The 26967-nt window shown below is 37.1% G+C and overlaps 1 protein-coding gene across 3 annotated transcripts in view; it reads left to right on the top strand.

Annotated features, from left to right (window-relative positions):
* PDGFC (platelet derived growth factor C) overlaps window positions 1-26967 on the top strand; it is a 203367-nt gene that overhangs the window by 106761 nt on the left and 69639 nt on the right. For all 3 annotated transcript variants that reach the window (XM_042935211.1, XM_042935210.1, XM_042935209.1), the window contains exon 2: window positions 7281-7476. In XM_042935211.1, coding sequence (XP_042791145.1) covers window positions 7281-7476 — 196 coding nt within the window. The remainder of the gene's footprint in view (window positions 1-7280; window positions 7477-26967) is intronic.

Raw genomic sequence — 26967 nt, forward strand, 5'->3', positions numbered from 1 at the left:
TTGGCCTCTTTGGGGGTGGCTAAAAATGCACAGCTTAACACAGGATAGAAAATAATACTATTGCCTAAACATGGTTCACTATAATGGTGTGGGTATACAATTGTATTCATTATTAATTGGTGTGTAAAAGGCTTCACAGGGATTCTGTGCTTATATACTTGGCTATTTATCCTGTGGCATAATAGCTAATGTCATTGCCCATTTATCTTTCATAACTGAGCCTTCATTTGAAAATGTAGTATCCCATTGTATAAAATCAAATTAGATTATTTTTACCATTACCTTAAGGCTAAAATACCATACTGTCAAATCTTTACCATTCAGTATCTCATGCCTCAGTACCAGAAAAATTTTATAGATATTACTAGCTGTTATTTATGATGTTAATTCAGATATTTTAGAATGTGAAAAGGGAACACTAATAATAATCACACCAGGACAAGAGGCCTAAAGGAAGGCCACCCCAGGCAAACCCAAACATGTTCGCTATATGATGATTTTGGTTGCAAGTGTAAAAAATTCTAATTCTAACTGGCTTAAGTAATAAAAGTGATTTATTTAGACATGTACCTGAGAAGCCAAGAGATGGCATGAACTCACTGTGTGGTTTGAGCTGGGGCTAGCACCATCTTTCTGTGCTGCCATTTATCTGCCTAATTCTCTGCATTAACTTTTTGTTCAGATTGGATTCTGTTACAAGCTTAATGGCTACACAAGTCTGGATCTCACTTCTTCTGCCCCAAATGATCTCAACCCCAACTGTTGAAAAAAAGCCATTGGATTCACTCTGATTGACCCATCAAAATGATCCATGCAGTGAGGGAAATGGGCTTATGTTGGTTTTCCAGGCACAATTCTGGGGAGGGTCAATCCCAGCCTTTCTTTTCCAGTAGCTGCTTCACAGTAGTGATGGGATGTTGAGGATATGCTCACCATATTAACTTTTTTCTTATTGCATATGGAGGATTTGCTGTGAACTTCCTGAACAAAGACCCCCCGCCCCTTCTTGTCATTGATTCTAGTTAGATAGGCAGCTAATGGGTGAATTCTTGTATGTCTCTAAATGCAAAATAATTTAAATGTTTTATTGAAGATAGTTTCAGGTCAAGGAAATGGCAAAATTTCTATAAACGTTTTTTCCCCCTCCTAATCAACCTGTAGAAGGAAATCAGAAATTTGAAATCACTGCCTAAACATCACCGATTCTTGCTTAATTAACTTGATCTTTGCAAAATTAGAATCCTTGTACATATGACCGATGTTGCATTATCTTACATAGCAATCTATTCACTGGCATCACAAACCTTTGATACCTGATAGTGAATTTTCTCTCATTGTATTTTAATTAGACAGAATATGATAGACAAGGTTTCTCCTTTACATCCATACTGATTTACAATTATCAAGGTGATGAATTTAGAGTTATCATTTCATTTAAACTTTAAAACAGTTTATGATTGTCTTTAGTTTAAAAAAGGAAATTCTGATATTAAGTGTCTTGCCTAAAATAACATTTTATCATCAGTTTATTCATACTTCAGAGTTAAGTTAATGATTATAATTATGGAAATCTCAGAGTGTGGTAAAATTATAGAACATGTTCTATTTTCTTAAAATAAGCATGTTAAGAAAATGGCAAATCTCTGTGACCTATCACCTTCAGCTGAAATACGTATGTAGCTATAATAGATGAACTTTGAGTAAGATATCAAATATGAATTAAAGGACCTTACTTAGAGGGAGTGTCAATTGTAAAATTTTCTTATCCTTATCATGTGCAGTCACTGTGATCTTAAGAATGAAGAATGGAATGTTGAAATAATAGGGAAATTTGTTTTCTGCCGTGTTCTGGGATATCATTTTTTTATACGATCAATATGTGTTAGGTAGTGCCATGGGCAAGGCACAGAGGTAGACAGTGGTTAGCTTTTGGGTTCAGTAACATGCTTGTTTGTCTTTTAGGAATGAATAGTGTGGTGGGAGGTACGAAAGGTAAACCCATACATTATGATTAAAATAGGCAGTCCTAAAGGAATGTTATAGTGGAAGTCAAAGATGGAATCCTGAAAGAGGTAACATCTGAATGTTCTGGTAGCTGAAGGTTAGTTCACTACTATACCTAGCTTAGGAATAACATTAATGTATAGTCCTAAAAGTTGTCACATTAAGAGGACAAGGCTTTGTTTCGTTTGTGATATCCCAGTCACCTGGAACAGAGCATGAAACATAAGAGGTTTCTAATATGTAAGTTTTTTGACTATTCATTCCCTTGGGGAGTAAAATGATAATCTTCTGGGATAAATTCAAGAATCTCAATGGAGCATATCTTAAATAATTATATTTGTTTTATGGTTTACTTAAAACCATTATTTTCTTTTTCCTTAGTGAAAATGTATTATAATCTGTAAACAGTCGAGGGAGGCAGTGCTGTTGATTGCCTTTGTTTTATTTTGCTGTTGTTTTTAAGGTATGGGAAACAGTAGATTGAACCTATGTAGTATATCATTGTATTTTCGTATGAATAGTCAGAATTTTAAATATTAAACGTAAAAATAGGGTACTTCTATGTACATTGGAACTTATGGAAAGAGATTTGTTTGCATTATGGTGCTCAAGCTTGTCTTCTCTATACAGAATCAGGTAAGATTAGGACGGGATTATTCTGGGTTTTCTAGGCAAAAAGGCACCAGCTAAAGGAGTCAGTAAAACTGTGCACATGTGTATGTGTATCATATGAGTTTGACTATTATTAAAATTGAAGTTTGTTAATTGAGAATTAATGAGAGCAAAAGCAGAGATATCTATATAAACAAATTAACAAGAATAGGATAAAGAAGGATTATTATAGACAAAAAAAAAAGAAAAAAGAAAGAAAAGAAACTGAACAGAGCAAAGCACAAATAAGACCAATAAATACGTGTATTTATTAAGTAAGGATTTGGAAAGAGACGTAACTATTAGAGAAACATTTTTGTAAAAAAAAACGTAATTTCAGAATAATGTACATTTGGAAGTAAACACATCAGAAATTTCACAGGATGTCTGGGAAGTCTACCAGTTTACAGGTGACCTGTCTCTACAGTTGCCTATATGGAACAGGAACAGATTTCTTCAGAACTCCAAAACTAACCAAGATTAGAGACATTTGTTGTTTACATTAGGTAAAATGTTACCTATTATGAGTTTCACATTATTTAGATATTATCTAGAAACCTCTTTTCTTCAGTTCTTTTTAAAACATTTTTAAGTATTATAATTTTTATTGCTTGTTACGTTTTTCTTATTCTTACCCTCTTTCCGTCATTGTAAACATGTCTTTAAGGGGACTAATACTACAAAATGCATGGCAAATATTATGAAATTGCTTTGACTTAATGCTAAAATAATTGAATAATATAGATACATGATTATATATCATTGAAATATATGTACATATGTAGTCAACAATTTTACAGTATTTACATTATTATTTTTATTGAGGTATAATTGATATATAACATTATATTAGTTCCAGGTGCACAGTATAATGATATGATACCTGTATACACTGCAAAATGATAGCCACAATAAGTCTAGGTAACATCCATTATCATACATAGTTAAAATTTGTGTGTGTGCATGTGTGTGTGAGATAAGAACTTACTAGATTTACACTCTTAGCAAATTATAAATATACAGCATAGTATTATTACCTGTAGTCACCATGTTGTATAGTACATTACATCCCATGATTTATTTTGTAACTGGACGTTTGTGCCTTTTGACCCCACCCCCCTTCACCCATTTCACCCACCCTCCACTCTACCTCTGGTGATCACCAGTCTGTTCTCTGTATCTATGAGATCCTTTTTTGTTTTTTTTTTTTTTTCTAACATTCCACATGTGAGATCGTAAAGTATCTTTCTCTGTCTGACTTATTTTATTATAATGCCCTCAAGGTCCATCCATGTTGTTGCAAATTGCAGTTTCTTTTCCTTTTTATGGCTAATATTCTATTGTGTATATAAAGCACATTTCCTTTGTCCATTCACCCATCAGGGGACTCTTAAGTTGTTTCGATGTCTTAGCTATTGTAAACGATGCTGCAGTGAACATGAGGAGAAGCAGGTATCTTTTCCAATTAGTGTTTTATTAGTATTTACACTATTATCTCCTTCTTCCTTTTTTTTTTTTTTTTCTATTTTTGATTCGCTTTAGTTTTCAATAATTTTTCCTTAAGAGGGGCTGGGCAAGATAATGTGAAAGGGTATATAATTATAAATTTTTAAATTTAGTGTTCATATATATTTTCATTTTTCATGCTAAATTCACTATCTAAGATGAACCAAGATTGATTCCTCTTTAGAATACATTGCCAGGAGTGTGTTGTAAATACTTTAGTGATTTGCCTAAAAACATTGGTTTTATTTCTTTGCTACTTTTCTTTGAGTGTACTGTCCAGTGGATCGTACATGTTCAATAAAATAGTCATAGAATATATACTTGTCTTTTCCTTAAAATACTAGTAAAGTTATATGTTTACAAAGATTATTTTTTAAACAATGAAACTACAGATGTAGACTCCTAATTTAGTAGAACTTAATGTGTGTGTGTGTGTTTTTTTTTTTTTTTTTTTTTTTTTTCTGATTATAGCCCTGGTTGTTTGAGATTCACATGAAAGTTTGACAATCCGGTGTAAATCCTATGTGTTTGGTGGCAAACCTCACTGCATTTAGAGATGAGTTTTCAGGAGCAGTAACTTACAAGGAAGTTTACTATTCTTTGACCACAGAGGAGACCTAGATGTTTGGTCTTTAAATTATGTTTAATTAGAGTGTCGTGGAAATGTGAATTATAAAGAAAAAAAAAAGATGTAAACACCATTTAAGTGTATACATTTTGGCAATGATCTTTTGTGACTGAGGTTATCAAAATAGAATTCAGATCTTTTCGTAGCTATTCGTTTTTCTAGATTGTATATGAAAAACATACACTGCTATATTTGTAATGAGTGCCTTGGTTTATATCAGACATTTTTTTAGACAAAATGGAGCAAATAATAAATTGTAGCCAATCTAAGTGAAGCCATTCACTTCTTGAGAGACAGAGACAGAGCATGAGCAGGGGTGGGGCAGAGAGAGAGGGAGACACAGAATCTGAAGCAGGCTCCAGGCTCTGAGCTGTCAGCACAGAGCCCGATGTGGGGCTTGAACTCATGAACCATGAGATCATGACCTGAGCCAAAGTCGGACGCTCAACCTACTGAGCCACCCAGGCGCCCCTAAATTTTCATGATTTTTATTTATTTTTTATATTTTTAAGAAAATTTTTTTTAATATTTATTTATTTTTGATGAGAGAGAGAGACACAGAGCATGAGTGGGGGAGGGGCAGAGAGAGAGGGAGAGAGAATCTGAAACAAGCTCTGGGCTCTGAGCCGTCAGCACAGAGCCCAATGCGGGGTTTGAACTCACAGACCGTGAGATCATGACCTGAGCTGAAGTCGGATGCTCAACCGACTGAGCCTCCCAGTCACCCCTGTTTTCATCATTTTTAAAAGAAAATTTGCCAGAATAGAAAAGAATTCATCTAACTTGATAGATCCATCTATGTTCTCAGGAGATAGATTGGTGCTAAATTATGTGCATAAAAGAAGTATTGATTATTTCATACAAGTTAATATAGCCAATAGCAGTATTAAATATTAGCATCCAATAAGAGAGAGCATGTTTCTGAATAGGTTACTTATTACTGAGGAGAATGGCGACATTAAATGATTTAATTTAAAAATTCTGTGGCAACTAACACATATTTACTAATATGATGATTTTTCTTCATAATGCACACTGGTATATATTCAAAGAACTTATATTGGTCTTAACCCTGTCTTCCAACCCTGACCATATAAAATAATACTTACCAGACTGATTGTTGAAATAGCCAAGTTTAAGAGAATGAAAAAGCTGCTTGAAGAATCATAACTTCAACTTACTAAAGTTATTATTTTTTTTTAGCAATAAGACAGGTTATTCTTTAACCTCAAAATCTAACAGCTAATACATGACCCTTGATATTCAGTCTTTTAAATTCAAGAAATTTCTTTTTTTTTTAATTTTTTTTTAACGTTTATTTATTTTTGAGACAGAGAGAGACAGAGCATGAACGGGGGAGGGTCAGAGAGAGGGAGACACAGAATCCAAAACAGGCTCCAGGCTCTGAGCTGTCAGCACAGAGCCCGACGCGGGGCTCGAACTCACGGACCGCGAGATCATGACCTGAGCCGAAGTCGGCCGCTTAACCGACTGAGCCACCCAGGCACCCCAAATTCAAGAAATTTCTAAGAAAAGTAGTCTTAAATTGCATTTTATCAATGTGAAATAATGTAATTTGAGTAACATAAATACTCAATGAACAGTTGCTACAATCACTGCTGAAGAATGGGGGCAAATTCACTATTTGTATTTAAAAACATTTTTTTTTAATTTTATTTTTGAGACAGAGAGAGACAGAGCATGAGTGGGGGATGGGCAGAGAGAGAGGGAGACACAGAATCCAAAGCAGGATCCAGGTTCTGAGCTGTCAGCACAGAGTCCGAAGCGGGGCTCGAATCCACGAGCTGTGAGATCATGACCCGAGCCGAAGTCGGACACTCAACCCACTGAGCCACCCACGTGCCCCACTGTTTGTATTTTTAAAAATAGAATTAAATGCAAGTTTCTTTTTAATATGACTCATATTTGATAAGTTCTTAGAGGATGAGGGCCTTAAGTCGGCTTTGTTATGATTTCAGGAATCCATGAGTTGGTAGTTTGACATTTCAATAATTAAGACTAATGTGTTATGTTCTTTCAAGTATAAAAGTACTGAGGTTTTTATTCAATATTGTTAAAATAGTTCCTTTTTGGGGTGCCTGGGCAGCTCAGTCAGTTAAGTGTCCGATCTTGGCTCAGGTCATGATCTCGCAGTTTGTGAGTTTGAGCCCCACGTCAGGCTCCATGCTGATAGCTCAGGCCCGGGAGCCTGCTTCGGATTTTGTGTCCCCCTCTCTCTCTGCTCCAGCCCTCCTTGCACTCTGTCTCTCTCTGTCTCAAAAATGAATATTAGAAAAATAAAAAATAATAATAATTCTTTTTTTTTCTGGGTGAGTTCTGAAAAGAGTGATACTTGGTTTCTGTTGTGTGAGACATACCCAACACATGTTTGGGTTAAAATATGGATGATAGAGCAAACATTTATTTTGAAACCTGCAGTTTTCGAGATGTCTGTTCTAAATGTGTGTCTATGCCTCTATTTTTGCTTTAGGAGTACAAGATCCCCAGCATGAGAGAATTATTACTGTGTCTACTAATGGAAGTATTCACAGCCCGAGGTTTCCTCATACTTATCCAAGAAATATGGTCTTGGTATGGAGATTAGTAGCAGTAGAAGAAAATGTTTGGATACAGCTTACATTTGATGAGAGATTTGGGCTTGAAGACCCAGAAGATGACATATGCAAGTAAGTTACCATATTCTTGAAATTCAAACAGAGTGTAACGACTGTTATAGTTTTTCAAGTTGCTTCATTTTAATGATGTGATTTTATTTTTTTCAATATATGAAATTTACTGTCAAATTGGTTTCCATACAACACCTAGTGCTCATCCCAAAAGATGCCCTCTTCAATACCCATCACCCACTCTCCCCTCCCTCCCACCCCCCATCAACCCTCAGTTTGTTCTCAGTTTTTAAGAGTCTCTTATGCTTTGGCTCTCTCCCACTCTAATGTCTTTTTTTTTCCTTCCCCTCCCTCATGGGTTTCTGTTAAGTTTCTCAGGATCCACATAAAAGTGAAAACATATGGTATCTGTCTTTCTCTGTATGACTTATTTCACTTAGCATAATACTATCCAGTTCCATCCACGTTGCTACAAAGGGCCATATTTCGTTCTTTCTCATTGCCATGTAGTACTCCATTGTGTATATAAACCACAATGTCTTTATCCATTCATCAGTTGATGGACATTTAGGCTTTTTCCACAAAATGGCTATTGTTGAAAGTGCTATTATAAATATTGGGGTAAAAGTGTCCCTATGCATCAGCACTCCTGTATCCCTTGGGCAAATTCCTAGCAGTGCTATTGCTGGGTCATAGGGTAGGTCTATTTTTAATTTTTTGAGGAACCTCCACACTGTTTTCCAGAGCGGCTGCACAAGTTTGCATTCCCACCAACAGTGCAAGAGGGTTCCCGTTTCTCCACATCCTCTCCAGCGTAATGATGTGATTTCAAATGGCATCTTTTGTTCTGTTTTTCTCATGTTTTTCTGATGATCCAAGAAATTTACCTTATTTAAGCTATGTTTCATTTAAAATCAGGAGACACATACTGTACATATGCATTCATTGGTTCATCTACTGAAAATGGTTTGAAGTAACTTATGGCACAAAGTACATATAGAATAAAACAATTTGACACGACGCGTAGAGAAAGAAAAGCCAAATAAAGAAATGTAGTTGTGCCAGAAAACCTAAGTTATGATTAGTGCTGAAAATTTTACATTTTCTCTTCCCAATAGCCAAGTCAATAAAATAAACAATAAGTATTTAAAAGAAAAAGCAGTGCCCATGGGTGCATACTACCTAAATACACGTACGGATGCTTACACGCACACACAGGATTAAAGAAATTTGGATATTTCGTCACAAAGAAGAAATGCAATTCTGAAAGCAGAATTAGAAGTGTAGACTAACATTATGGTCTGCCAGGTAGAAATTCATCATAATTCTCCTAGAGGCATTCATGAACCAAAGTCAGCTGGAGTCTTTCACCCACGCAAAAGACCACCTACTGTATGTCATACAAATATTACTCTTTAAATCCTATGTGAATACACTTGTCAAGGTTGGGTGGTCTTATGAAGACTTTTCACTTCAATGGCATTTGTATATCATGAAAATATTTTACTTGAGCTTCTTTGTGGGGTTGTTTTCTCTTTGATATACAAGTTAAAAGAGAATTTTCACTTTATGGTATATTACAGATAAATATTTCAATGCAGATGAAATAAACTTTGTACTTGCTGTCATCACAGTTTGTATCTTTAACATTTGTGTAATGACTTTTTTTCACATTTCTTCTGTGACTATGCATTTCATGTTATTTTTTTTTTCTCTTACATCTGTAATCTTTGACTTTGAGAACTGGAAGCTATTCTAGCTGCCTTTAGAGACTGTTATTCAACCCTTCATTTTATGGATAAGGAAACAGACCAGAGAAGGAAAGTAGCAGCCCTAGATACCATTCATATTTTATGCCTAAACAAATGCTAAGATCCATTTTTCCTAACACACATGTAGATAGTTTTTCACCATGCTAGACTGCGCCTCCTGGCTTCTTTTCATATGCTGGATTCCATAGCCTTGTTAAAAATTATGATGGCTTTAAGATTTTGCTCTCCTTGAAAAATCTTAGCACGTTAATCTACAACAGTTTCGTGCATGCTGACCAAAGAGGAGTCTTCTGGGTCAGAGACATCAACAGCAGTAGCCAGAATGTTAGCCCTTCTTGTGCCACGTGCTCTAGCTCCTGTTCCTACAGGTCAACGCCAAACGGGCCACTTAACACCTGCACGTCTGGGAGGTTGTGTTACAGGAGAGGCATTATATGCATGTGTGTGTGATGTATATTAGTAGTTAAGTAACAAAAATTAAACCATCATCCAGCATGCCTCGCCTAACTTGTGACTGAGCTTTACTCATTATTAGGCTCAACTTAAGAAAAGTGACACTTTCAATAATTCTGAACCTCCTTTCCCTTGTTCCTCCCTAATTACACCTTCTTCTTGTCCCTGCGAATATAATCATTGTTCTAAGCGTTTTTTCCCCCGTCTACTGATTTTCTCTATAATTTTACGATTGTCCATTTCTCTATGTACTTTCCTATAAAGAGTAAGTTGGTTATTTTTTTTTTGCCAGTGTTTGAAATATAGATCAATGGGATAATACTGTATTTAAACTGAAAAATGTGATATTTTAACGTCAGTTCATGTTGACGCAGATAGCTTAGATCATTTGTTTTCCTTGATGCATAGTATTCTGGTGTATGGTGAACGTTTTTGGTCTTTTCTACTTGATGAATGTTTGGCTTGTTCTCCTTGTCTGAAAGTGCAAGAAAAAAAAATTCTGAGTCTATATCTAAGAACCACATTGCTGTCTTAATGCATTTACATTTTCAATGTTAGTAGGTAGAGTTAAGTTGATTTTTAAAATGACCAATTTATATTTCTACCAACAATATGCAAATATTTCTGTTACACCACATTCTCAACAACCTTTTGGTTGTCATTCTTTTCATTTTTGGTAGTATGGAAAGTATAAAATTGTACCTCAATATTAATTTTTATTTTTGTTTTCTGATTACTAATGAGGTTGATAAATTTTTATATTATTATTGCCCACTCATATTTACTTTTCTGTGAAATGTCTGTTCATATCTTTTATACGGTTCTTAGTAGACTGCTTGGCTATTTAAATTTTGCTTTTCTTTTTTAAAAAAATTATGATTATTTTATTTTTGAGAGAGAGAGAGAGAGAGTGAACGGGGGAGGGAAAGAGAGAGAGGGAGACACAGAATCCGAAGCAGGCTCCAGGCTCTGAGCTGTCAGCACAGAGCCCGACATGGGGCTCGAACCCATGAACTGTGAGATCGTGACCTGAGCCAAAGTCAGATGCTCAACCGACTGAGGCACCCAGGCACCCCTAAATTTTGCTTTTGTTATTTAAGTCTTTGATTCATCTGTAATTATTTTTGTCTCTGGTGTGAGGTTTTTCATTAGGGTATCCAGTAGTGTCCCCAAATCATGTACTAAATAATCACTCTTTCCCCCAGGGATACGCAGAGCCAGTAGATTTGTAATCAGATTTCTGCATATGATTTGTTCTGGTACCTGGGGCTCTGTTCCTTTGCTCAGTTGTGTCTTAATGATGCTGTCTTAATCATGTAGCATGTAGAAGCTCTGTGATAGGGAAGTCTCACCTCTTGTTTCTTCTCTTTTGGAACATCCGTGCTATTTTTCATTAATATATTTTTAGAAATAGGTGGCCAAGTTCCTTGAAAACTCCTGTTGTGATTTTTATTGTGATAGCATTGGATATATAAATCATTTTGATGAGAGTTGACATCTTTATAGAAATAACTTTCTATCTTGGAGAACTTTTGTTTCTCCACTTATTGGAATCTTCTTTATCATCTATACATTTTTCAAATGTTCCTTTTAGAGATGTTATGCATAATTATTTAGATTTATTTCTATATTATTTATAGACTTGCTAAAATCCCCTTCCTGAAAAATATATTCTATTTGTATATTGCTGGTAGTTAGAAATGCAGTTGATTTTTTTTTTTGTATTGATCTTATATCCTGCACACTTGCTATAAGCTCTTTTATTTATTTCGTAATTATTCTGGGAACTGTTTTGGATTTAAGCAAAAAAAAAAAAATCACATGATTTGTGAAAAAAAAAGATTCCTTTCTCCTTCTCACTTTCTCTACTCTTTCTTTTCCATCTCTTATTAAGCTGTAGATTGTCTTAGTAGGTATCCCTGTCATCTTTCTGATTTTAGAGTTTCTTTAAAAAAAAAAAACTTTAAAATTTGGAATAACTTTAGATTTATGGAATGCTGCAAATATAGTGCAGAGAATTTCTATACATTCTTAACCTGGGTTCCTCCAATGTTAATATCTTATGTAACCATGTTATATTTGCATCATTGAAAACCTGACATTCTTGCAATACTCTTAACTACAGACTTTATTCAGATGTCAGTGGTTTTCTCTCTTTATGTCCTTTTCCTGTTTTAGGATTCTTTCTAGGATAAGCATATTGCATTTGGTCCTCATTCTTATCCAATCTGTGACAGTCCGTCTCTTTCATTTTATTCCTCGACCTTGACAGTTTTGAAGAGTATTGATCAGGTATTTTGTAGAAGGTCCCTCAGTTTAGGTTTTTCAGATCTTTTCTCATGATTGCACTGAGGTTATGGATTTGGGGGAAGAATTCCAAATAGATGATATTCCGTTCTCCTCATATCATATCAGAAGGTACATACTGTCTCCCTTACTTATCACTGATGATGTTAATCTTGATCACTGAGGGTGGGTTGCTCCTCTGGTAAGGAAGTATGTTTCCCTTTCATTAGCTGTTAACTGGAGGCATGTAACTAAGTCCAGTACATATTCAAGGAGGAGTGATTAAGTTCTGTCTCCTGGAAGGGGGTTATTTGGAATTTTTCAGAACAGAAAGTTTGTGTTTTTTCCTTCTTCCCTCCTTCCTAACTCCCTCCCTTCCTTCCTTCCTTCCTTCCTTCCTTCCTTCCTTCCTTCCTTCTTTCCTTCCTTCCTTCCTCTGTCATTTATATCAGTATAGACTCATGGATATTTATTTTATTACTTGTGTTATAATCCAGTGGTATCATTATTTACTTTACAACTGAAATTGTTCCATCTTTAGCCAGCGGGAGTAAAAATTGTGCTGTTAATATACCAATATTGATTATGAAGATTTTTTAAAATTTTATTTAAACCCAAGTCAGTTAACATATCAGGTAATAATGGTTTCAGGAGTGGAATTTAGTGATTCATCACTTCTGTAGGGTATGATGATTAGTGGAGATTCTTTTTTTTTTCTTTATTATGTCAAGTACTTCCTTAGTTTGTTAAGAGACACTTTTCCCATTTGGGAAAATTTTTTTTAATTTTTTTAATTTCTGCATTTAAAAAGAAGTTATAGACATAATGACACTTTATACTTCACCATAAATCGCCTAAAACCAAGGATATTTTATATGTCCTTTCAATACCGTTTTCACATGCAAGAAATTTAATATTAATATGAAATTATTACCTAATACATAGTTGATTTTCCAGTCTCCTGATCCCAAAATGTTAACACTTTTTTATTTTCTTTTTTGTTATTATGTTTTGATTTTGAACAAATCATTGACTATATATTGTATTCGGTTATTATAACTCTTTCCTTGCCTTTTCTTGGCTGTTATGACATTGTTTTTTTTAAACAGTCCAGGACATTTATTCTGCAGAATCTCTTAGTGTCAATTTCTTTGAATATGTCTTCATAGTTAGGTCCTGCTTAAATATTTTGGCCAGAACGTTCTCTAGGTGATGGGCACTTCTCATTGCTCTTAATTCCAGTTTATTGTATTATCAGTGATGTGAGTTTGATTTCTCAATCCTGTTTTAGTTGTATCCTACCAATTTTGATAATGTGGCATTTTTATTTTTGTCCATTTGAAGATATTTAAAATGTCCATTGTTTGCTTCTTTTAAGCCATTATCATATAGAAGCATATTGTTCACATTTTATATAAAACTATGAGGGTTTTAAGTGCACATTTGAGGCTTTTAAATGAGAGATTTCTAAATTCACTTAATTTGGAGTAAAAAAATATGGCTTGTTTGTCTATGACTGTTTAAAATGTAAGACTTGGCTTTATTTGCTTCAGATTTTTAAGTTTTCCAAATGTACTTAAAAAGAGAGTATATTCTTCAGTTGTGTGGTGCAACTCTGTATATGTCCATTATATTAATTTATGCAGTTGATCTGATCACAGCATCAGTATCTTTCCTGAATTTTTTTTGATGTATCAATTACTAAGAGAGGTATTAAATTCTCCTAATAGAGGATAAATACACTTGTTAGTTTCACCATGTAGGCCTACCTTTTTGCTTTATGTGTTTTTTGCTTTATATGTTTAATTTTTTTTTTTGCTTTGTATGTTTTTATCATCATATTATTATATATTATTGATATTACATTATTTTTTGCTTTATAGATTTTTAAATTATGTTAGTTGGTGCACAGAAGTTCAGAGCTCTGACCTTGTTTAGTCTTCATTGATGTTTTGGTTTGGCTTTAAAGTATATTATGCCTATAATATTAACAAACTACCTCAGGTAACTGCAATCGTTATTTGCCTGACATTCTTTCCATTCGTTTACTTTCACCTTTCCTGTGTCTTTCTTTGTGCATGTGTGTGTGCATGTTAGTATGTACATCTGTGTGTGTTTTTGTTTTCTCTTATGAAAGGAATGTGAGTAGCAATAAAATAAAATTCAGTAAAAAAATCTTTATATTTAACTTAGGAATTTCATATAGTGCATTGTTTCTTATTATGTATATAACTTTGGGTTTGTACTTCATTTTTCTGTTTCTTCAGTTTCCTTCCTTGCATTTATTAATCTTCTTGTTCCATTTTTCTTTTCTGTGAATTTAGAAAGTATACATCCATTGTCACTTTTAAGTGGCTACCTTAGAAATGCCTATTTAACTTAATATCTAAAGCTAATCCATGTTTAGATCCCCATCCTCAAAATATAAAATTACCTGAGAACATGTTAACTGCTGTGGAATGCTCACTCCCCAAATACCACCACACCTGGTTGATAAGACAGAGCTGTGTTTATGGCTTCCCATGATGACAGAGAACACCGCCTCCACGGTTTTAGTCGTGTCTTGGGGCGGGGGGGAAGCAAAACCAGATCTTGTTGAGAATTTGAAGTTTGGTTTAAAATGGATCCTTCAGTGTGGAAATTTGATTAGAATTGGGAAAGGCTCATGATATAATAGCTTGGAATCTCTTGAAACAAGGCAAGGACTTTCGGGGTGAGGGGTTCAGCAGTGCTGGATTGTGAACTGTTGCTGCTTTTAGTTGAAGGAGTTAACGACTCTTCAGGGAAGTTCCATATAGCCTGGGCAATAATGAAGACACTAAAATAGTAATGTCTTGTTACTGTAAACTGTTAACGGGGGGGCGGTAGGTGATCTCATTCTTATTGTCCCTGCTGGTTTGGTTCTCATTGCATTTGACCCCACTCCTGATGGTATGTGTCATAGAGACTGAGGATTTCAGTTTTGTATTTTTTAACTTTGTATGTAAGACATTTTATTATTTTCTTTTTTTTTAAGTTTATTTACTTATTTTGAGAGAAAGAGAGCACATGTGTGTGCAAGTGGGGACAGGGCAGAGAGAGAGGGAGAGAGAATCTCATAAGCTGTTAGATCACGACCTGAGCTGAAATTAAGTCAGATGCTTAACCAGCTGAGCCACCCAGGTGCCCCATATTTTCTGTGAACAATATTTCTTTAGCTATACCCATGTGTCTGCTTTTGGTGCCCCGAATATGTCTTCATAGTTAGATCCTGCTTGCATTTCAGAATTTTTCTGCGTTTTTCTTGCATTTCACAGTTTGTTTTGTAGAATTATTTTACTTCCTCCTTAAGTAGAGTGTTTAAAAGTCTCTTAAGTGAAAGCCTGTTGGCAATAAGTGCTCAGCTCTTCTGTATTTAAAAATGTCTTTATTTTACTTCCATTCTCAGAAGTTAGTCAGAATGGATATAGGATTTGAAGTTGTGTGTTTATTATGTTCTCAGTAGCTTGAAGATACCATTCAACTGTCTTACGGCTGCTGAGAAGACAGTCATCAGATTGTGGACATAGCCTTATAGTCTGCCACTGAGTGGTCCATTTTACAGAGAGAGACATGTGCATAGCAGGGGTGTGAGGGAAGGGATGGGGTTAGGGTCCGGCTCGGGGCTTCTTCTCTTGTACCACTTGTGGCTCATTACACCCTCAACTCCTGCTTTTGTGCCCCAGGACCCAGCAGATACTGACAGGACTACAGGGCATATTTTACCTCACTGAAATCTTCACTTCTTATGCTTATTTGTCTTCCAAAGAATTCTCTTATTTTCCTGATGTCTCACTATTACCTTAAAACCACTTCTTTTCTTTCAGTCATTTATTCAGCAATTTTGTTTTTAATGTGCCCAGAGGAGTTTCTCTGCCTAATTTTGTCGACCATGTGGCTGGAATGTAGACTGTCGTCGAGCAGAATAAAGTTTTTCCTTAACACGGCTTGGTACTCTCAAGCTCAAGTTTAAAGTTGTTTTTTTGTTTATTATTATTTTTTTTTTTTTAGAGAGAGAGAGCACAAGTCAGCGAGCGTGGCAGAAGGAGAGAGAGAGAAAGAATCTTAAGTGGGCTCCATGCTGAAGCAGGGCTAGATCCCAGGACCGTGACCCTGTGTTTTAATGGCAACATTAACTTCTCTCCATTATAATGCCGTAGAACAAAAATACATATGTTGGCCCCATCCAAGTGCATTTTAAGAATTTAAACTGCCCCGTTTTAAATATTTTCCCAAGTCTGAAACATAGAAGAGTCTAGAAAACCTGAATCACTATGTTAACTGTATCTTTAGAAGAGGACAGACTCAGGTGAAATGTTTGACTCTTTCCCCATAGCCCTACCGGCTGCTCACATCTTCTGTTATAAAGAGAAACACAGAGTGAGCTGTGTCTTTACGCTCTTTAAGACTGGTACTATTACAAGGAGCAAAACAAGTCAGGCAAATTAGACTTTATTGCTTTAACAAGCGGACAGGATATCCAGACGGTATGGTGGAGGGACTGGCTGGAATATGGAAGGGGCAGATGAAGAGAGAGAGAGAGTGGGTGTAGTTTGCTGTAAAAGATGCTTGAATATGTCAGTGTTGTGTGTATGTGGCTATTATGTTAATGACATATGGCGTACCTAGGAGGACTCATTTCTACTGGAAAACATCTTTCTTTTAATTCTTTCTGCTTGCTTTTCTAAGGCAAATAATCTGCTTATTACATATAATATTTTACAGAGAGACGGACCATAATGGATAGCATTTGAAAAGAGATAGTCTGCCCAATTTAAAATATTACCTCGTTTTCACCAAAATGACGGAGTTTCTTTTGGAGGAAATATTATGCCCCGTCACATTAGAAATATTTCAACAATAGAAATGCTAAATATGCTAAATGAAACAGGTTCTTTTGTTAATATTTCGAATTTCAGATGAACAAAACTTTTTTTGTGGTTTCGTCTTGAGAGAGAGAGAGAGAGAGAGGGAGGGAGGGAAGGAGGGAGGGAGAGCATGCACTGGGGAGGGGCAGAGGGAGGGAGAAAGAGAATCCCAGTCAGGCTCCATGTGCAACGTGGAGCCCGATGCAGGGCTGACCTGAGCCGAAATCGAGAGTCGGACACTTAACCAACTGAGCTCCCTAGGTGCCCCTAGTTTTGTTTTGTTTTGTTTTTTTTAATTAAAAAACAATCTTTTGGATATTTTCCTCTCTTCCTGGCATTTATAGTGGGACTACTGTGGCATCATTATTTGCTCATTTATGTACTCTCACGTTCAACAAGCACTTCTTGAGCACTGTGGGAGGAGATGGCCCATGCCCCTAAGGAGCTCACAGTCCGGGGAAAGAGGCAGACAAGTAAATAGGCAATTGTAATAAAACGCCACCAGTTCCAGAATGGTAAACAGAGAGTCTAGTCATGACTGTAACTGGTTATGTTTAGATCACTGTGTTGACCATTTTCTAACGCATACCCCTACTGTGTATTTTACTAGCAACAGTCTATAAATAAATATTATTAATTTATCACAGAGAAATCGGGATGCAGGAGTTAACCCTGCCATGCAGCCCTCGAAAACTCGGATACTCATTTTTTTTGTGTTCCACTCTAGGAGATAGAACTTTCAAGGACAGTATGGATTCCTAATACCAATTTTGCAATAACAGTGCAAGCCGTGAGTGATAAAATTTTCAGGCAACAACTGTTTTATGAAAAGTATGTAAAAATATTCCTTAGTTTCATGACCATATAGATGAGATGAAAGGAAGGCAGTATTATTTATTTAGCTAAGAATGACTTTAGAGACCCATAAGTGTGTCATAAGAATCTTTTGGCCAAGCCAAATGTTTTCATGAATTCCTTAAGAGGATCGAGGAAAGAAAAAGTCACCACTTTTACTATTTTACTAACCACCACTAGCTACTACTGCCATAAGCGACCTTAGGTTTTAGCACCGGATTCCAACGGTGTCACATGAAGCTCCGGACCTACATAATCCCCAGCCTGAGCCTGCAGAACTGGGCCCGATGACAAGTAGCTGGGTGTTGAACTATAACTCAGAGCTTCGGTGCTGTTCATGATGGCAAGAAAAAGAGCCAAAAATCACAGAGGAAGTGAGGTACATCTTGGGAACCTTTCTGTAAGAGCAGATAAGGTTTGCCTGGTCAGATGATGGTTTGACCACTTTCTGTGACATGCCTGCTTCACCCATTGGCCAAGGGGAAGGGGAACCAGATTGGCTTAGAGCATCCATTGTTCATCCCCACGACTTACTTTAGGGGCCCATCTATGCTGAAGCATATGCAGGTTGGTTAGCTAAGTAAATCACTTACCTTTTTTTTTTCTAAATTTTTTTTAAACGTTTATTTTTGAGACAGAGAGAGACAGAGCATGAACGGGGGAGGGGCAGAGAGAGAGAGGGAGACACAGAATTGAAACAGGCTCCAGGCTCTGAGCTGTCAGCACAGAGCCCGACGCGGGGCTTGAACTCATGAACCTCGAGATCATGACCTGAGCCGAAGTCAGCCGCTTAACTGACTGAGCCCCCCAGGCGCCCCAATCACTTACCTTTTAAGGAGCAAGGGGAGGGTGCATGGAAGTGAGCTGTGTAGGCAGACAGTAGTGTCCTGCTATTGTCCTAACTAAAAAGTGATGTAAACATGAAAGCATAGCAAGGTTACTTATCATCCAGAGAGGTATGGAAATACAGGGTGAATTAGAGCCTGGGAGCATAGATACGACCTCAGTGGGCTGACAAACACTGGAAAGTACTCAGTAAAAGTCAGTTCCAATGAAATAATAGGCGGATTAAAGAGGAGTGAGCACTCCATGTAAAGGAAGCCTGCAGGTGGCAAATGCCTGGAATAATTGGCAGGCGGTGAGTTTCTCTGGAGCTTGAGAGATGGTGGAGGTGTGACAAAGGGGAGGCTGTACTGTGGGTAGGGTCGAACTGGGAGGGATGTTTGGTAGGAAGCTGATAGATTTGGACTTCCTTTCTTCCTTCCTTATGCTATCAGAAGCCAAGGGTTTTGTTGCAGAACCAGGTAGTGTATTGGTCTGTATTTTCAAAAGAGAGCACTAGCAGAAGCATGCAAAACAGATTGGAGAATTTGAAGGAAGTTCTACCTAACACCTGGAGTCGTTAGGAGGAATGTTGTTATTGCTCAAACAACAACACGTTACAGGTACACATTCTCTCGGACCTCCATTTTGCCTGATTATTTTCTCATTGATCCAGTCACAGAAAGCATATATATTCCTCTCTTACCATTCCTCTTCCTGCCTTCACCGTTAAAGATCTGTGTGGGTGGGTGGATGCCCACGCACGTATGTGCAAAGAAAAGCTACAGAGATAGCCCAATGCCTTTTATTTCAAAGATACATTCTTTTCTGCTCCAGGGCACAAGTTTTTGGAAGAACAAAACGACCAATGTCAACATTGCTGACATTGGAAATACTCGTAGAAAATGACTTAGAATGTTAAATGATCATTTTATTATGGAGAAGAGATAAATGTCTTTCCTCTTTTCTCCAAGGGTCAGGCCAAGTTTACTTGGGCTCTGAGAAGAACAGATGATACAGCCCAATATCGCATAGTGTCTAAGAATAATAACACTAGTTCAGCGACAGATGCACCATAAAAAAATTTAAGTTTCCCTAGTAGGTAGTAGTATAAGTCAACTATATACATGGGAGTCATACATGGAAATATAACTTGAAGACTCTTTTAGTTTCAAGCAACCACAAATAAGTAACCAGCTTAGAAAGGAAATGTTTGGATCACGTTTCTGAACATTTCAGGGATAGGCCTTATCCAGGTTCCGAATGATGCCATCAACTTTCTGTCTCTTTTTCTCTGCCTCTAAAGACTTGCTCCCTGTGGTCGACTTCTTTGTCAATCTGTCTGTCTTCATAAAATGCAGAGAAGTGCCAAGATTTTAGCACTTGCAGTCTCTAAAGGCTGCAAGAACTTTTCCTGTACAAGCTCTCAGAAGAGTTTTGATTGGCCTGGTTTAAACCAAGTATCTATCCCTGGACCAATTAATATAGAGGGATCTAGGTGCATGTGTTACTGTTCTTGGCAAGACTTGGATTACATGCCCATCCTAGGGCCAAGTGATGGACTGTGACTGGTGGAGAAATGGTCCCTGAAAACAAAATGGTTTATTTTTTTCCACCGGAAAGAGGAAGAGGAGCTGGTGGTACAAAAATAACAATCTCCATTATCAGTGTGAAAAGCCACAAAGAGTTGAAGTGCAGCTTTCAATCTTCCACTTAACTGTTTTTCCTACCTGCATCTCTGGCCCCAGAGTAAAATTGTCTTTAGAGTGAAGATTTGCCAGTGCCCTTTCCAGCAACTCTTTTGAGTGTAGTTAGTTCGATGCCATAATTTATAGTTTGGTTATCCTTTGACCTCTGTAGCAATTACTTTTGTAACTTAAAAAAAAAATCATTCCCAAGAGGGCTTAAAATGAAGGGTGGGGATGTGACCAAGTCTGAGATCAAGGGACTCTGCCCTTGGCTAATGAGATGTTTTGGTTTTATGTTTTGAAATGTTCAAAATCAACATTTCAAGTAGAGAAAGAATGTATCCTGCAACTCCCAAACTCGTGTCTGGCTCACCCAGGGTCTGTCTCTCACTGGCCCTTTACCTTTTTTCCCTCGGCATCTTACCCTCTCCTCTTCCGCTCCCCAAAACCTCCCTCTGTTCTTTGCCCTCCTTTTCCACCTTCTCTGCTGGATCATTGCCCAGATACTGCTTTCTTGCATTGACTTAGAATGAGTCTTACAGTTTCACACTCTGAAGATTTGGGAAGATTGAAATGCCATTCTTTGTGCCATGTCTTTGCTTTCAGTTGCAATCTTGCTGCCACCGGGATAACGATGAGACCTCTTGTTGGAGTTATCCATCTGGTACAGGGACGCCCATATGGACAACTTCTGGGACCAATGGAATACCCATACTCCTAGCCAGCTAGCCAGTCACCTATGTATGCAATTTTACCCAAGAGAAAAACTAAGCAAGAACCATAGAGCACCAGTCATGAATACAGGACCTCTATATGTGCAGATCTTCAATATACTGTTGTAATTCTGCACTGGCCTTTCTTTTCTCAGCCCTTCCATGTTTTATGCAGTTGTTTCTCTAGTATTAAGTTATTAACATTATTTTGCTGTATGAACTTTCAAGCCACACACTTTCTCCTATTCATCTGGCCCTGACTCTTGGAGAACTAGAATGTGTTCAGATCTCAGCTTTCTTTGTGGAACAGCCTACCTTCTGAAGAAGCCAATCTTTAAATAGGCTGTCTCCTCTGGATTTTATAATACAGGCAGGTACTGATTTGAGATTTATTTTTAATTATTTGATGAAATTGTTTGTAATTATTATTTGATTTCCCTCTGAAGTTTTTTTTTTTTTTCCCAGAGTGACTCCAAAACATCTAAATTTTACAAAAAGATTATTGTTTTGCTATGGAATTAACAAAAGTGAGATTAACATAGTTAACAAAACTTGTCCAAGTTAAGCTTAAAAGATTTTGTTGTATCTGATTCACACGTGAAGGTACAGAGTAAAAGTTAGAGAACACCTCCCCAGCTTCCTTGGCAATGTTGGTCATACTTGTATCTCTGTTTTCAGTAGAAGGAATGATACAAATATAATATCCTATTCTGTGTTTGCTGCAGATGAGGTAGCATAATCATGAGTCTTAGTAGAATGATGCAGTATTGGTCATAACAGATGCTTGGCTCCCGGCTTAAGAACAAATGGCAAGACCTCTGTGTAGTCACAGACATTCACTCAAAGGTGAGAAAGGAGGAAGGAGGAGACCGAGGTTCCTGCCCCTGTGGAGTTAACTTTGCCTTTGTGACCACCCATTCAGAGGACTAGGATAGCAGGTGGTCTGGTGAGATGTAGGTACGCAAATATGCTCTTGCCCAGAGTAAGGTATACCTTCTTTAATCTCTGTCAATAGATATGTTCAGGTTACTGGTACATGTAGAGGTGTATGTTTCTATTCCATTATTAATATCCTAGAGGAGACCACAGGAAAGGAAATTTGTCTTCATTCCATCAAAGTGATATCCTGAATGCATTTTTCAGTACATACAGTGGTAGGACTACCAGTTTGGGAAATGAGGAATTCCAATTGTGCTTTGCTCCATGTAGTATACTGATCACTTACTTCTATCTGTAGGATGAATTGGCAACTTATTCATGTGAGAGATTTTAATCTACTAGGAAGAACACTAGCTTGGAATGCCTACATGTTTCAGATTCAGCTCTGACATTGGCCACTGGCTATTAGCTTTGGTTAACTTATTTATTAGCCTGCTTAATAATTATATTATTAAATTATAACCAAAATGAGAGATTGGGTTCCAGATGAAGGTTGAAGTCACTTACAACACCGAAAGATTTGTCTCCCTAGAATATTCACAAATATACAGGGGCACTAACATTTATTTTGCCTTGATCCCAACAAGAATAGTTCTAAAAAAGTTCTTTTGAAAATATTCACTTAGGATAATATTATAACTTTTCTGTTTTTGAATGGAAAAGAATCACTTCAGAGTTTTCAGACTGTTCATTTATACATGATCCTTTGAATTAAAATTCATTTTTTAATTTGACATTGGTTTTATGGTAAATTCTTAAAGTTCTGATAAAGTCCAAATTGTAATCACTTTACAAAAAACAATTTTCAGGGTGCCTGGGTGGCTCAGTTGGTTGAGTGTCCAACTCTTGATTTTGGCCCAAGTCATGTTCCCAGGGTCATGGGAATGAGGCCCACATCGGGCTCCGCACTAATTGTGGATCCTGCTTGAGATTCTCTCCCTTTCCCCCTCCCCAACTCTACAAAAAGAAAGAAAAAGAAGAAAAAACAATCTTCTGGAAATGCCACTGTTTCACATTAGTCCCCTCCATTCTCTTGTCATCCCACCCTCTTCTGAGTAATGTCAACAGATTACCTGTGTGTTACCCAGCTCCATTCCTTCCCATTTTTGAGCTTTAAGAATCTTCTTCCTCTAGGGGCACTTGGGTGGCTCAGTAGGTTGGGCTTCCAACTTGAGCTCAGGTCATGATCTCGCTGTCCCTGAGTTTGAGCCCCGCACCGGGCTCTATGCTGACAGCTCAGAGCCTGGAGCCTGCTTCAGATTCTGTGTCTCCCTCTCTCTCTGCCTCTCCCCCACGCATGCTGTCTCTCTCTCTCTCTCTCTCTCTCTCTCTCTCAAAAATAAATAAACATTAAAAGAAAAAATCTTTTTTCCTCTAAATTAAATTTAATATGAAAAAAAGAAAAAAAAAGTTCACTGCTTAGAAGTCTATTAAGTGCTCGGTTGTTTCTTTTATCATTTTAAACTTTTAGCTGGATAACTCAAGATCGTAAAGAATTCCTAAATAAAAGGGAACCAAGAAATTTTTGATTCACTATGCTACTAATAGTTATATAGTAAAGGACTTACCCATTATACACAATACTTTTAAAACTTCATTGCCCAAAGATTTTTCTTCCCCCAAAAAATTATTCCCCACAGCTGTTTGAAGCACTTGAAAAATGTTTGAATAAATTGTCAAATCCCAAGTACACTTTGCTCCCTGTCTACTGAGACACACAGATGGTTTCCCCATATGGCAGCTGATTTAACCCCCCTACCCCTTTCTCACCAGAAACCCCACACACTAACTTCAAAAACATCATCTACTTCTTGACCTTTCTATCTGTAGCTCTCCATCTCAGTCTGTCAGTTTGAATAAGCAAGCTAGTTCATGATATCAAAATATTTGTGTAAATGGAACCAGTCATAATTTATTGCTTCTAAAATTATTTCATGGGATTGTGGTAGGCACTGTTTTTGCTGAGGCATTGAGGTTAATCTCCGTGGAAATGAGGCCTGCACTGTATGTTATCCTAGGGTACTTTGAGGGGGAAAAAAATCTCTCTAATCACAGTTTACTTACTATTTGTCTAGATAAGGAACTTCCAAATAAGTGGTTACAATAGTTGGACATCATTCTGCAAATGATGACACTCCTCTACTGAGCTTCCCAAAATTCAGATACTTGTTTATACGTCTGAAGAACTTTAATAAGAGGGATTTCTGAGAAGAGAAAAGGGAAGGTTCAAAGATCTATTCAAGGTTTTCCGTGTAGTGAGCAAAGAAAGGCAAGAAAACAATGAGGGAAGAAAGAAAGAAGAGAGGAAGGGAGGAAGGAAGGAAGAGAGAAAAGAAGGGAAGGAAGAAGAAGACCAGAAGGTTGTCTGCAGACCGCGGTCCTTTCCTTATGCGTTCATTTACTGAGCCAGCTAGAGAAGCCAAGCAGATAGGTGCCATGGAAAAAATGCTACTGTTTATTGAGCACCTACTGTTTGCCAAGCCCTGAACTAAATTAGTTGTCCACGCGACCCCTAATCTCTCTTCACTCCTGTTTACGGTACGTGCAATCCCTGTTTTGCGAAGGAGGGTGTGGGCTGAGAGAAGATATAAAAATTGTCCAAATACGCAGAGCTAGCAAATAGTAGAGATAGTAGTCATACCTTTGATCCAAGGTACACTGTTATATGAGAAGAGAATTATCACTGTCTCTGTTAGCTGTTATATTATTTACTAGACAAGAAAAACATCGTTATCTGCCTTACCTGTTCATCAAAAAACTAAATAAAAATCACACCTTGTAGAAGAATGCAAACTGGTAAGTAATGCAGTCATGATCACACGAACAGTTTATTTCCTATTCGATGATTTGGATAATAAAGTAGTTACTGGTTTACAACACATAATTCCACCCCAGAACTGTTTGCTAATAACAGGAATTTATGGTCATCAGTCTTTTACAATTGGTGCAAAGTTCAAGTTTAATTATGCTCTGGTTTACTGTGCTGCGGTGAGGTGATGTGAGTTTACTGTCCTATAGCCAGAGATTTAAGACATACTTACTAAATTCCCACCAAGAATAAGGAGGCCTAAGTGACAGAGCGGGAGCGATAACATAATCCTTGCCTTCAGGGAACATCTAAACTAGCCAGAGACACCTATGCTTGAAAGAAACAAGGTAACGTGAGATTAAATGTTAAATTGGGAAGAATAGAATGTATGTGCTAAGTGTAGAAGCCTGAACAGAAATGAACAGCCTGGCAGAGGTCAGCACGGTAACTGACAAGAGCCACCAAAAGTTGCTCTTTACCTTCCTGAACTCACCACTAGAAAGTAGCCTGTTGCTGAAATGGCAAAATCTGATCTGAACATCGATCACGTTGAACAAAGATCCGTTTCTCAATGACAGTCTCACAGGAGCCACACTCTCAAAATGCCAGCCTATAATCCAGGATTAAATGTGTTGCTTTTAAATGAGAAATATAATGTTCAGGATTCTAGTTTGACAGAGAAGAAAACAGGTAGCCATTGGTGGTGGTTTATGTGGTATATGCAGCTTGTGTGCCAGTGTATGTTTTATGAAAGTGAACTGACAAAATAAGGCCTGCTTTTAAGGTAGATAAGCCTCACCCTGGGTGGGTAAATGGTATGGGGAAGGAGGAGGAAGAGTATGGGTCAGAGAGGCTTTAGGGAAGGCTATTGGAATAATCAGGATTTGCTTATGGGGGTCTGAAATAATGAGATTTCAGTGGGAAGAGAGGAAATTGACAAAAATATTTTGAAATAGACAAAAATATTCCAGCCGACAATTTACGGGATGGGTTGTGTGTGAGAAAGGAGATGGGTTATAGACCCCTTCATAATTTCATTCATCTCCTCTTCAAGAAAGCAGGTGGGGAGTTAGAGGGAAAAACTCCTCTTGGGTCATGCTTGTTACTTCCTTGAAAATGGTATACTGTTAAGTCAAAGATACTACTTGATGATAAAAATAAGGTTTGAGTTTACTTGAGAATATGTAATTAATACTACTTTCCCAGTCCTGTATTTAGTACAGTAACGACTAGTGAGGATGAGGTATATGTATCCTCAATTAGCTGACCTCCCTGTGAGCTCTGAAAATGACCCTTGTTGGAGACGTATTTGAAAAAGGAACAGTAAGATACTTAAACCATAGAGTTAAAACACAGCAAGTTGCATAACCATTATCATGCTAGTGTGCCAGGGGTATACAGCAGATCAAAATGTTCCCCATGTAATGGCTAGCATGTGAGATAATGAAGGGTGATTAACAGTGTAATGAATTTCATAAACATAGTGTCTAATTTCTGCCCTGAATAAACTCTAGTATCCTGGTTTTTTAAAAGCCACTTAAAATTATTTTTGAGAAAACTAGTCATTCTTATTTGTGAATAGCCAGAATTAGAGAAATAAGGGAAAAAAATATTCAAGAGTGTAAGTATGAGTTATATAGAAATATTTCAGCATCACATGTGTAATTGTGACTATTTGGTAGCCTAGTGTGTCTGAATATATTTGTATATAAATATGTATGTTAGTATATTATGTATCTGCAAACTCCATCATCCATCCATCCATCCATCCATCCATCCCTCACTAGTCATTTAGTCTCTCCTATGTATGGACCAAATACTGTGCTAAATATTTGGAATAGAGAGATTATTAGATGGGCCCTGGCTTTCAGAAAGCATTAACAAGGGGGCAAGCACGCAAGAAATATAATTCAAAGTGGTAATGGGTGTGGTGGTATGGACCATGCTGTGAAAATATTGTAGGCTTCCCAGAAAGCTTCTCTGAAGAGGTCATTCTTAACTGAGCTCTGAAGGATTAGTGAAAATGTGCCAGCGACGTGATGGAGGCAATACTGTTGGTAGTAAGAGATGTAATCAATCAGCTTTTGAAATATTGAGCCTTTTTCAAGCAAAGGGATCCCATGCTCAATATTTTAAAAGTTGCCATTAGGCAATTTCTAAGTATATCCAATGAAATGTCCCGCCGTATGTGCTTGGAACCCATTAGTCATAACTTGGTGATATAAAGTACGTTCTTGACCTATGACAGGAATATTATTGCTGGAGTTGCTGTACTGAAAACTGTGATCACATTTGCCATCTGGTGAAATAGCTGTCTCGCCCAGGTTG

The sequence above is a fragment of the Panthera leo genome, chromosome B1 (genome assembly GCF_018350215.1).
Source record: "Panthera leo isolate Ple1 chromosome B1, P.leo_Ple1_pat1.1, whole genome shotgun sequence".
NCBI classification, from domain to species: domain Eukaryota; kingdom Metazoa; phylum Chordata; class Mammalia; order Carnivora; family Felidae; genus Panthera; species Panthera leo.